General features: G+C 46.2%; 1 protein-coding gene across 5 annotated transcripts in view; it reads right to left on the bottom strand.

Annotated features, from left to right (window-relative positions):
- Positions 1-13,792, bottom strand: part of golga1 (golgin A1) — a 59,511-nt gene that overhangs the window by 34,233 nt on the left and 11,486 nt on the right. For all 5 annotated transcript variants that reach the window (XM_085908733.1, XM_085908734.1, XM_085908730.1 and 2 more), the window contains 2 exons: positions 6,223-6,348; positions 6,027-6,122 (listed from right to left, as the gene is read on the bottom strand). In XM_085908733.1, coding sequence (XP_085764859.1) covers positions 6,027-6,122; positions 6,223-6,348 — 222 coding nt within the window. The remainder of the gene's footprint in view (positions 1-6,026; positions 6,123-6,222; positions 6,349-13,792) is intronic.

Here is a 13,792-nt window from a genome sequence, read left to right as displayed (position 1 = left end):
GGGCCTTCGCCCATGGGGCCCGGCTGGGTATAGCCCGAAAAGAAAACGTGGGTCCCCCTTCCCATGGGCTCACCACCTGTAGGAGGGGCCAAAGGGGTAGGGTGCAAAGTGCGCTGGGCGGCGGCCAAAGGCGGGGACCTTGGCGGTCCGATCCCCGGCTGCAGAGGCTGGCTCTAGGGACATGGAATGTCACCTCTGGCTGGAAAGGAGCCCGAGCTGGTGTGTGAGGCAGAAAAGTTCCGACTACACATAGTCGGACTTGCCTCCACACATAGTTTGGGTTCTGGTACAAGCCCTCTCGAAAGGGGCTGGACTCTCTTCCACCCTGGAGTTGCCCACGGTGAGAGGCATTGAGCAGGTGTGGGTATACTTATTGCCCTCCGGCTGGGCGCCTGCACATTGGGGTTCACCCCGATGAGCGAGAGGGTAGCCTCCCTCCGCCTTTGGGTGGGGGGACGGGTCCTGACTGTTATTTGTGTCTATGCACCAAACGGCAGCTCAGAGTAGCCACCCTTCTTGGAGTCCCTGGAGGAAGTGCTCAAGAGCGCTCCTTCTGGGGACTCCATCGTTCTGCTGGGTGACTTCAATGCTCACGTGGGCAATGACAGTGAGACCTGGAAGGGTGTGATTGGGAGGAACGGCCCCCCCGATCTGAACCCGAGCGGTGTTCTATTATTGGACTTCTGTGCTCGACACGGATTTTCTATAATGAACACTATGTTCAAGCATAAGGGTGTCCATGTGTGCACTTGGCACCAGGACACCCTAGGCCGCAGTTCGATGATCGACTTTGTAGTCGTGTCATCGGATTTGCGGCCGCATGTTTTGAACACTCGGGTGAAGAGAGGGGGTCGGAGCTGTCAACTGATCCCCACCTGGTGGTGGGTTTGCTCCGATAGTGGGGGAAGATGCTGGTCCGACCTGGCAGGCCCAAACGCTCTGTGAGGGTCTGCTGGGAACGTCTGGCAGAATCCCTTGTCAGCAAGAGCTTCAACTCCCACCTCCGGCAGAGCTTTTCCCACGTCCTGAGGGAGGCGGGGGACATTGAGTCCGAGTGGACCATTTTCCGCGCCTCCATTGTTGAGGCAGCCGACCGGAGCTGTGGCCGTAAGGTTGTTGGTACCTGTCGTGGCGGCAATCCCCGAACCCGCTGTAAGGGAGGCCGTCAAGCTGAAGAAGGAGTCCTATCGGGCCGTTTTGGCTTGCGGGACTCCAGGGGCAGCTGACAGGTACCGAATGGCCAAGCGGAACGCGACTTCAGCGGTTGCTGAGGCAAAAACCCGGGCGTGGGAGGAGTTTGGCGATGCCATGGAGAATGACTTCCGGACTGCTTCGAGGAAATTCATGTCCATCATCCGGCGTCTCAGGAGGGAAGCAGTGCACAGTCAACACTGTTTACAGTGGAGATGGTGTGCTGCTGACCTCGACTCGGGACGTCGTGAGTTGGTGGGGAGAATACTTCGAAGACGTCCTCAATTCCACCGACACGCCTTCCATTGTGGAAGCAGGGCCTGGAGACTCTGAGAAGGACTCTCCAATCTCTGGGGTCGAAGTCACTGAGGTAGTTAAAAAACTCCTTGGTGGCAAAGCCCCGGGGGTGGATGAGATCCGCCCGGAGTTCTTAAAGGCTCTGGATGTTGTGGGGCTGTCATGGCTGACACGCCTCTACAGCATTGCGTGGACATCGGGGACGGTGCCTCTGGATTGGCACACTGGGGTGGTGGTTCCCCTCTTTAAGAAGGGGGACCGGAGTGTGTGTTCCAATTACAGGGGAATCACACTCCTCAGCCTCCCTGGTAAGGTCTATTCAGGGGTGCTGGAGAGGAGGATCCGTCGGGAGGTCGAGCCTCAAATTCAGGAGGAGCAGTGTGGCTTTCGTCCTGGCCGTGGAACAGTGGATCAGCTCTACACCCTCGGCAGGATCCTCGAGGGTGCATGGGAGTTCGCCCAACCAGTCCACATGTGCTTTGTGGACTTGGAGAAGGCGTTCGGGAGTACGGGGTGCCGAGCCAACTGATAAGGGCGGTTCGGTCCCCGTATCACCGATGCCAGAGTTCGGTCTGCATTTCCGGCAGTAAGTTGGATTCGTTCCCAGTGAGGGTTGGAGGCGGCCCTTTGTCACCGATTCTGTTCATAATTTTTATGGACAGAATTTCTAGGCGCAGCCAAGGCGTTGAGGGGGTTTGGGGACCTCAGCATCTGGTCACTGCTTTTTGCAGATGACGTGGTTCTGTTGGCTTCTTCAGGCCGTGATCTCCAGCTCTCACTGGAGCGGTTTGCAGCCGAGTGTTTAGCGGTCGGGATGAGGGTCAGCACCTCCAAGTCCGAGTCCATGGTCGTCAGTCGGAAAAGGGTGGAATGCCCTCTCCGGATCAGGGATGAGATCCTGCTCCAACTGGAGGAGTTCAAGTATCTTGGGGTCTTGTTCACGAGTGAGGGCAGGGTGGAGCGCGAGATCGACAGGTGGATCGGTGCAGCGTCGGCAGTAATGCGGAGTCTGTACCGGTCCATCGTGGTGAAGAGAGAGCTGAGCCAAATGGCAAAGCTCTCGATTTACCGGTCGATCTACGCTCCTACCCTCACCTATGGTCACGAGCTATGGGTCGTGACCGAAAGAACGTTATCCAGGATACAAGCGGCCGAAATGAGTAGGGTACATGTTTTACTTATTTTTTTAGTTTGGAGCAAAATCCGCGATGTACTGAATTCGCGATAAATGAACCGCGATGAACATCGACTAACATCAAATTACCGTATTTTCCGGAGTATAAATCGCGTTTTTTTTCATAGTTTGGGTGGGGGGCGATTCATACTCAGATTCACTTTACTTGATCATCAACACATTCCTTACTTACTAGTATAGTTGATCACTTCACATGTTATTTTCACTTTAAACCGCATGAGGGCGCACTATGGCTGTGGAATAATTGGAGCCTCACTTCCAAAGATTTAACAATTTGAAAAGGTATCATCTGAAAACGGCCTTCAAAATAAAGCACCCTACCTCAAATCAAAGCACGGCTGAATAACATAACATGGAGAATTCTTAACACATACTGTAAATATCTTTTTAGAACAGCTTTTATTATTACCGTATTTTCACATTTATTAGGCGCGGATAAAAGTCTTAGATTTTCGTTAAAATGTGCAGCGCGCCCTATCTGCAATGGTCCCGATGTGTGGTGTTGTTGTAAGGCGGACATATTAAAGAGCGCCATGAGAACGTTAGAGGGAGAATTGTGGCGTGGAATTGCAGTATGAATTAATTTAAATTTGGTCTGCACCACAGTTTTGTTTCTTATATTTTATGCGGGAGCTTGAAGCAATGTATAAGGTACCATCTATAAATGGAGAGATGTTAGAGGGAGTGGAAAACCCCACCGCCCCCACATACAATGGAATGCCCCAGTGGCACTGCTGTGTTGTGTTACGTCATGACGCACAGGCATCGGTTCAATACAGTCACACACTTGAGCACTCGCCTTCGTCCTCTGTCTCATTATTATCTATAAATATACACACAAACATATATATGTAAGGAGACCAGGTGGTTATATCCATGCATCACCATTGCTGTTGACCTGTGACTCTATGCGTGCCCATCTCACAGCCAATGTTAAAAAACAAGTGAAGCAAATGAATGCCGAGCTTGCTAACATGCTAACACGTCTGCTGGCACTGTTGTTCGAGCTTTCGTAAAAGGCAGCATCATATCCGAGGAGCCACACAGTGAAGAACGTGAACCTGGCATGTCTGTTGGAGATTTAGCGCTGCTGTTCAATTTGGAAACAGAGGATGAGGACTTCGATGGGTTTAATTTGACGACCATTACCAGGATTAAAAATGTGAATACCAAACTCAGTTTTGCTCCCGCTTCATTTTTAAATACCACACGCTTGTGTGTGTTGTTGCCATGAGAACGTTTACGGGGGAAGTGTGGGCGTGGATTTGCAGTGCGCCCCGTGTGTGTGTGTGTGTGCTGTTGTCACAGCCGATGTGAAAAAACAACTGAAGCAATGAATGCCGAGCTTGCTGTCATTTCGGGAGGCACAACAAAGGAACTCCAACCGAAGTTGAGAGCGCCATGAGAATGTTAAAGAGGTAAGTGTGGGCATGGATTGTATCTATAAAACCCGCTCCTTATGAGCCGTTGCGCCCTATGTGTGTGTTAAACACAGTCATGGCACACAACTGAGACTGCGCCTTTTATTACAGTGCGCCTTTTGAACGTGAAAATACGGTATAACAATTTTAATAACAAGGTACAAGTGTACGTACTGTAAATATGTTTTTAGAACTGTTTTATTAATATAACGATTTTTCTATAACAAGGTATAACACTCTTAAATGTGTTTTTAGAACTCTTATGATAAAAAATAGTTTTTGTAAAAAGGTACAAGTGTATGTACTGCAATTGTGTGGGCAATCCCTGCCTTCTGCTGACGAGTGGGCAACATTCGTGCCATAATTCCTCAATTTAAAAGTTTTATTTTGAATCAAAAAAAAATTTAATTTGGGAAAAAAATATCCGCGATGAAGTGAAACCGCAATAAACAAACCATAATGTAGCAAGGGATTACTGTAATTTGAACTGCAAATGACGTCGCCGTTGTTTACATAAAGGACAAAGGATTCGATCGATGGATTTAATGACTTCGAGTGACAGATAGTTTGATAAAATTATTGTTTAAAATTATATGGGCCTGTGGAATAATTTGAACTGCAACTGACGACGAGTCTGACGTCAGCGGCGCGGCGCACACGCGGGGTTGTTTACATAAAGGACGAAGAATTCGATCGATGGATTTAATGATTTGGAGTGACACAAATGGTTTGATAATATTGTTGTTTATATAATAGTTATTTGATATATACTTTATATATCGTTATATGGGCCTCTGGAATAATTTGAACTGCAACTGACGACAAGTCTGACGTCAGCGGCGCGGCGCACACGCGGGGTTGTTTACATAAAGGACGAAGAATTTGATCGATGGATTTAATGATTTGGAGTGACACAAATGGTTTGATAATATTGTTGTTTATATAATAGTTATTTGATATATACTTTATATATCGTTATATGGGCCTCTGGAATAATTTGAACTGCAACTGACGATAAGTGCGACGTCAGCGGCGCGCCGCACACGCGGCATTGTTTACACAAAGGACGAAGAATTCGATCGATGGATTTAATGATTTGGAGTGACACAGATGGTTTGATAAACGTGTTCTTTATATGATAGTTATTTGAATCACAGTTAATGTTATGTCAGGCCCGTTCTCAGCTCCTCGTTTGTGTTTATGTCACGTTAGCATACCGTATCGTTTAGCCTGTTGTTGCTGGTTCATGTCTGTTCTTGGTGTTGGATTTTGTCAAATAAATTTCCCCCAAAATGCGACTTAAACTTCGGTGCGACATATATGTTTTTTTCTCTTTAGGGTGCATTTTATGGTTAATGCGATTTGTACTCGGGACCGACTTTTAGTCTGAAAAATACAGTACATGTATTGGGGACACTAATTTTAAAAGGTCAAGATGCAATTCAAATGAAATGCCAATAGCCTTTATACATACAAGAGGTTTGTTCACTTAAAATTATATTTTAGTTTTAAGTTAGTGACAACTTCAGTTAGTGTCAACTTTGTTCATGGCATTGCAAAGGCGACTAAAAGCAAGATACCAAGTGATACCAATACAATCGATACCAATCCCCCTCCTTGTCTGTGAAAAATATGTCTTGAAACTTCATTAAAAGCTATATTTTGTAAACTCAAATAATCAGAATTTCTTCACTGGAAGTCAGTGATGGGACAGTGGTGCACAATGGTAATTTGGTGCCCTAGACTCTCAAATCTTGACTGGGCTTCCTCAATTCCTTGTGAACTATTTTGAGAAGTCCTTATCAACATATTCTGAATTTTTTGTAACAATGTTTTGAATATACTTTTAAGAATATATTTTCATTGTATTAAAGAGACAGCAACAGTTGTGTGAACCAAGGATCATAGAATTTCATCAGCACCTGTGCCTCGAATGAGCTGACTCTATCAGCATGAATGGTCCGATATTCCAGTAGTTCTGTTCTAGTCTCTTCCAGTCTTTGCTCGAGACTGGACCGCTGCATAAGCAAAACCAGATATAATCGATGAGTTTACCCTGGCAGATTGTAAGCCATCATTAATACGGAGAGGGAAATTTAGTTTGCTTTTTTAATTCACCTCCTGAAGAAGCTCAAGTAGATGGTCATCCTGGCTCAGCTTTCCTTGCAATTGCCTCTCTAAGGTGTTCACTTTCTTCTGAAGATGCCCCAACATGCGCTCCTTGTCCTCCTCTGTCACAGCAGCCTAATGAATTCAAGAAATCATGTTCAAATACACACAATATGAATTCCTACATTCAACCTACCGTAATTTCACAACCATAGGGCGCACATAAACACCTTTAATTTTCTCATAAACGAAGGTGCGCCTTTTAAGAAGGTGCGCCTTTTGTGTGGACCAAATTAAAAAATCTGTAAAGTTGTTTTGTGTGGTTCCTGTAAAATACAGGTGTAGACGTAGAGAGGGATGAAAAAACAATCAGAGGACTAGACGTAACACGTAAAGGAGTACGTACTAGGATTGGGAAGATTCACCAATATGCATCGGAAAATCGATACGACCTGTAAGATGCAGTTGCATTGTATCATATCGCACTGGATCGCATTGTTTTAAAATTAAATTGTACTGTATCGCACCGTATCACAGGAGATGGGAGAATTGTATCGCATCTTATCATTGGCAATTCCATAAATCGTGAATGCATTGAATCGCTGGCAGTGTATCGAGATGTATATCGTATCGCTTTGATGGTGAAGATTCCCATCCCTAGTACGTACCTTCGCCGCCATTGTTTTGTGTGGCTTCCGCCACGTAGCTCGGGACAACAACAAAAAAAAATCACAGGACTAGACGTGTCACGTAAAGGAATACGTACCTTTGCCGCCATTGTTTTGTGTGGCTTCCGGCATACAGAGACGTAATATACAGGCACCCGATGAACTAATCAGAGGACATTATGTTTTACGTCGATCGGGGCGGGGCGTTAAACCAATCAGACGACTGAATGTAACACGTAGAGGAGCACGTACCTCCGCTGCCATTGGTAAATAAATACTATCATTTGAGCTAAGTACGTACCTCCGCCGCCATTGATAAATAAATACTACCGTTTGTGCAAATCGGTAAAGTTCTTTTATGTGGCTTTTGCGTAAACAGGCGTAATATGTAGACCCGATGAACCAAACAGAGGACATTACGTTTTACGTAGATCGGGGCGGTAAACCAATCAAAGGACTTCACGTAACACGTGGAGTACGTACCTCCGCCGCCATTGATAAATAAATACAATCGTTTGTGCAAAGAAAACAGCATTAGGACCCTCTAAAAGGGCATAGACAAAGGGACATGGTTACGAGGCACAATTCAAGCTTCCTGGAAAGCCGGGATTATTGCTGAAGAGCAACGTGACGACGAGACAATGACACGGGAAATTGGCATGTCAGATGGCAAATTTTCCAAACTGTTTAATTTGTATACAGAATATGAGGACTAGGACGAATTTGCGTATGAATATCGATCAACAATAATGTGAGTAGAGTACATAGTTAAACAGTAGAATAAAGAACAACCGAACTCACTTTGTTGCTCTTGTGACTTTTTTGTTTTTGTTTACCTTAAATCATGGCATGTATGCACCCTATGATGCGGTGCGCCCTATGTGTGTGTTAAATATAGTAATGGCACACATAACTGAGACTGCGCCTTTTAGGACGGCGCACCCTTTGGTCGTGAAAATACGGTATTAAAATAAATGCTGTTGCATAAAGAGCTGGGTAATGCATCGATTACTTCAGTGAAGACTTAAAGTTGTTCGACAAGTACCGTATTTTTCGGACTAAAAGTCGCTCCGGAGTATAAGTCGCATCGGCCACAAAACGCACAATTAAGGGGAAAAACATATAAGTCGCACCGGAGTACAAATCACATTTTGGGAGAAATTTATTTGACAAAATCCAACACCAAGAACAGACATGAACCAACAACAACAGGCTAAATGCAATTTTATCAAACCATCTGTGTCACTCCAATTCAATAAAACCATCGAACGAATCCTTCGTCCTTTCTGTAAACAACGCCGTGTGTGCAGCACGCCGCGTGTGCGGCACGCCGCTGACGTTGGACTCGTTGTCGTCAGTTGCAGTTCAAATTATTCCACAGGCCCATATAACGATATATTAACTAAATATCAAATAACAACAATATAAACAACAATTTTATCGAACCATCCGTGTCACTCTAAATCAATAAATCCATCGAAATCTTCATCTTCCGTGTCACTTAAAAAAACACACACAAAAAACACAGCTATTGACTCCGGAACTCCCGTATTTTCCGGACTATAAGGCGCACCTAAAAATCTAAAATTTTATCAAAAACCGACAGTGCGCCTTATAGTCCAGTGCGCCTTATATATGGATCAATTGATGAATTTGTTGATCCACACTGGTTGTACACAGTGCTCTGCCAAAATGTTTCAGTACGTTTTAGTACGACTGGTAAATTCACATCGCTTCCCAGCATTACGGCAACCATGGTCAGGGGGCGTCACTGAATAGCTGTTGTACCCGTGAGGCTATTTCATTTCAAAATAGGCTGCTCTGTTAATGTTTCGAGTAAATTTACGGATCGATATGGAAAGGAAACATAGGTAAGCAGTACCAATGTGTTAGATCGAACTTTAGTCAGTTCCGATCATTTTATAGTAGCTCGTTTGAGAAACACGATTGTTTACACTTTGCTGAGGCTCATGGGAGTTTGCAGGTGGCTAATGCTATAATGATAGCTGCTATACGCATGAGGCTATTTCATGTCAAAATAGGCTGCTCTGTTACCGTTTTGAAGAGGGAGCAACAGCAATGTGTACATGTTCTATTAGGGTGGACAATCTCTGTACAATATGATGCTCATATATGTCCAATTCTTTTATTATTTTATGCAAACATAACTGCTCAATCGGAACACGAATACAACACACAACTGTATGAACACACACACTTAGGCAAACACACACACGCACACACAGGGGGGTGACGCCCCCTACACTCAGGTACGAAATGGTCATGTGACAAGTTTCCGCCTTTCCGAGCAGTATAAAAGAAGCTGACCTGGAGACAGAAGCTGTTGTTTCATCTGCTGCCGTGCCGTGTGTATTGGCCGCCATTAAACAACCCAAGATCTTGCCAATAAAGAACCAACTCGAAACTCCACACCTTTGCTTTCCTGGCTCAATATCGGACATCCCGCGCAACACGCAACAAATGGTGACCCCGACGTGGGGTTTGTCCAGTTGAGCTGGTTTCGACCGTTTTCAGGTGAGGCTTGCCGCTTCGGGCCGGAGGTCCGCTTGGAAAAGGTAAGAGGAGTTTTTTCCTTCACGAACTGGGACCTCCGCACCGTGGTGGCGTTGCCCTGTCTGGCGCTAAGCGTGTCTTGCCGTGAGTTGAACTGGTTTGTGCACACAAACTTGCTCTGCTAGGATAAAGCAGACGGGTGTGGGCAAGAGCTGGTTCATTTATTGGGATATGTAGACGTCGTTTGTGTTGTTGTTTGAGATAAACTTTTGAGAAACGGGTCCCGCGGCGTGGCAGTTTCGCGATCTCGAGTGACCTTCGGGATTTGCGCCGTGTAGACCGCGTTCGTGTTGTTTTTTGAGATGAACTTTTGAGATACGGGTCCCGCGGCGTTGCAGTTTTGCGATCTCGAGTGACCTTCGGGATTTGCGCCGCGTAGACCGCGTTTGTGTTGTTTTTTTTAGATGAACTTTTGAGATACGGGTCTCGCGACGCGGTAGTTTCGCGATCTTGAGTGACCTTCGGGATTTGCGCCGCATAGACCGCGTTTGTGTTGTTGTTTGTGAGAAACTTGGTAAACGGGTTCCTCAGCGGTGCGTTTTTGCGGTCTCGATGCAATTCGAGACTTACGCCTTGTGGAACGGCGTTTGGGTTATTTGAGAGAAACTTGGTAAAGGGTTCCTCGGCGGTGCGTTTTTGCGGTCTCGATGCAATTCGAGACTTACGCCTTGTGGAACAGCGTTTGGGTTATTTGAGAGAAACTTGGTAAACGGGTTCCTCGGCGGTGCGTTCTTGCGGTCTCGATGCAATTCGAAACTTACGCCTTGTGGAACGGCATTTGGGTTATTTGAGAGAAACTTGGTAAACGAGTTCCTCGGCGATGCGTTTTTGCTGTCCTGAGGTTTCGAGACTTACGCCTTGTGGAACGGCGTTTGGGTTTAGCTTTTTGGATACGGGATTTCTCGTTTGTGGTCGTGTGGCGGCAGCATTTTCTCTCGGCAATTTTTTGAATGTATTTGTGTGATCGTGTCGCTGCAGCAATTTTTTCCCCGCCATTTTTCGAATGTGTATGTGTGGTCAGTTGGCCGCGGCGTTTTCCCCCCCTGCGATCTTTGAATGTGAGTCAGATACGTGACTGTTGTAATTTGCTTGTGAAAAGACTACTGGGGCGTGTGCCCCAGGTGTCTCACCTGTGCCTTGCCATCTTTCTTTGTCTCCACGGGCGTTGGAGTGTGAAAGGGAGAGTACGTGATTGTTGTAATTTCCTTATGAAAGGACTGCTGGAGCTTGCTCCCCACGTGTGTCACCTGTGCCTTTCTGTTCCATTGTCTACACAGATGTTGGAATGTGGGTGGGGTGATTGATATTGTAATCTGATTGTGGGGAAGACTGATGAAGGTCTGGGCTCTGCGGGTAGTCATTTGCTGGGTTGGCGTGGGTGGGGGACAACGGCATTGATCGTCCCAGTACTGGCCAGGCTGGAATGAATCAGTATGGAAATGCCGGGCCCCCCTCTTGCGTCCCTTGTTGTGGCTGCGCGCGGAGTGGAGTCGTACCCGCTCCAGGTGTGTGCTGAGGGCGTGGTGGCAAGCGAGATTAAGACAGGATGATGGAAGACAGGTGTGGGACAGGTGTTGAGCTGTGATGGTGAATGAATGGGCACCTTTGTGTCTGTTAGTTTGGATTTGATGATTACTCAGGGGCACCATTGACGACAAATGGTTTGATGGAGAAGGCCCGTTTCCTGTGGTTGGACAAGACAGGACCATCTAGTCCAGCCGGGATGGGTATGATAATGTGTCCGGGACACCTCGCTGGTCCCGTCTGCTCCCCAACAACTCTATTGGCACATTACGTGAATGTGTCAAAAGGGGGGGAGTAGAATTATTTAGCCTAATGGAAGATTCAATGTTTTGTCAAATGTAATTGTTTTTGGAGTCTTAACAGGACATGTAAGAATTCAACACACAGGGATGAGGGAGCAGAAGAAACATCTCAAAAGACTGCAAAGGTTGCAGAAAAGATTTGCTCAGCAAACTACTGCGGATACAAAAGCAAAGACCGAAGTCCAGATCACTCCAACGTTCTGGCTGAAGGTCCCAAGAAGGAGGGGGACGGAGCCTGCGTTGACTAGACCCTATGAGAACGGACACTGTTTTCCGGGACCTGCGTCTACCCTTCCGGTTGCAGATTCGGAGGGCGGTAAGCGCTCTCGCACACATCTCCAACCTATTGTCCAGCTCTTTGGTTCCAGGTTTGCAGAACAGACGACAGCGGACCCAGAAGGGACGGCCGAAATCTAAATAACTCCATCGGTCTGGCTGAAGGTCCTGAGACGGAGGTGGATGGAGCCGAGGTGGACGGGTCCTTATAAAGTGGTGGAACGCACCTCACATGCTGTCCGGCTGGCCGGCAAAGGAGACGCGTGGTATCATCTGTCCCAGTGCGCCCCAGTGAAGGGTTCCTGCAAGGAACCAGATCCACCATCGACAGCGTCCCCGCCCCCAGTTCAAACAGAGGCAGAATAATCCTCTTCCCCCTTGGTGGCCAGGTAGTCTACCCTAAGCCACCGAAGACAACGACTGCGCGGCAGACATTTCCAGGTTCTCCCCGGACGGAGCAGAGCTGTGCCAGGGCGTGCCAAGCCCCCAACGGCTGAACAATCACGAGCAATTTTTTGTCTTGAACTGTTTGTATTGATAACGCTCTGGTCGCCTAAGGCAGAGGGACTGTAAGAGACTTTTCCTGCATTATAACATCTTGCCGCAGGTTTTTCACTCACACACTAAAATTGAACTGGAATATTGAGGCAAAGCCTCCTCTTCACTGGGAATCACTGCTGTCATTGTTTGCTGTTTTTTATCATGTATCACCCTTCACGATTCCCTACATGTCCCCTATCATTTACTTTTTTAGTGTTGTTTTTTTGTGCTTGGTTTTTGTTGACCTCTTTCGAGGTCAAAAGGGACATTGGTTATTGGCGAGTGGATGCATACCGCAACCCTAGTCAACCTCAGTTTGTTGCAGTATAGCTTCTATTTTATGCGCCTTTTACTCCGGTGCGCCCTACATATGAAATAATTTCTAAAATAAAAAAATTCAATGAGGGTGCACCTTACAATCCAGTGCGCCTTTTGCCTTTTAGTGCGAAAAAATACGGTACATGCGCCGCCGACGTCAGACTAGATATAGCAAATAAATGTAATGTAAACAACAATTTTATCAAACCATCCGTGTCACTCCAAATCATTAAATCCATCGGAATCTTTGTCTTCCGTGTCACTTAAAAAAAAAAACACACACACAGCGGTTGACTTTGGAACTACGTGTTCCGCTGACGTCAGCCTGGTCGTTAGTTGCGGCTTCAATTATTCCACAGATCTACGTATATATAATAGTCACTCCCCGTATGCTGCCAATTGCAGCTGGGACTCCCCGTATGCTGCCAATTTCGGCGCGGACTTCCCGAATGCAGCCCATTGCGGCGCTGACTCCCCGTATGCCGCCGATTGTGGCTGGGAAACCCTGTATGCCGGCGATTGCAGCGGGGACCCTCGTATGCCGCCGATTGCGGCGCGGACTCCCAGTAGGCCGTCAATTGCGGCGCGGACTCCCAAATGCCAACCGATTGCGGCGCGAACTCCCCGAATGCCTCAGATTGAGGTGTGGACTCCCCGAATGCCGCCGATTGCGGCTGGGACTCAATATGGGAGTACTATATATATATATATATATATATATATATATATATATATATATATATATATATATATATATATATATATATATATATGTGTGTGTGTGTGTGTGTGTGTGTGTGTGTGTGTGTGTGTGAGTGTGCTCAAAGCAAGCGTGCTGGATTGATTGCTACCCCCACCCCCGCCTTCAGGGCCTTGCTAGACAATCGGAAACTACTTAGGTCTGACAACATACACGTTGCTACTCTAATTAAACTATATATCAAGTAACTATAACATAAATAAGTGGTTTATCGAATCATCTGTGTCACTCCAAATCATTAAATATCCTGGCTCCGGAAGTCAGTGAATGGAACTCATTGTCAGTGAGGCTCCAATTATTACACAGCCTTAGTGCATCCTCATGCAGTTTAAAGTGATGAACATGTGAAGTGATCAACTATACGAGTAAGTAATGTGTTAATGATAAAGTAAAAATTTGTGAATAATTTCACATATAAGTCGCTCCTGAGTATAAATCGCCCACCCCCACCCAAACTATAAAAAAAAAAAAAAACGCGACTTATAGTCCAAAATTATGAAATAATTAAATTATTTATTGTTTATTTATTTGGGTTATTTGCTTATTACTTATTCATCGCTCTTGTCTATTCGTTTTTACTCTTTGTGCTATTTGCTTGAATGTGTTGTGTAATGTGT

The sequence above is a fragment of the Syngnathus leptorhynchus genome, chromosome 4, assembly GCF_054491065.1.
Source record: "Syngnathus leptorhynchus isolate UIUO chromosome 4, UIUO_Slep, whole genome shotgun sequence".
Lineage (NCBI taxonomy): Eukaryota > Metazoa > Chordata > Actinopteri > Syngnathiformes > Syngnathidae > Syngnathus > Syngnathus leptorhynchus.
Note: the sequence above shows the minus strand (reverse complement) of the source record. Positions and strands in the feature narration are given on the sequence as shown.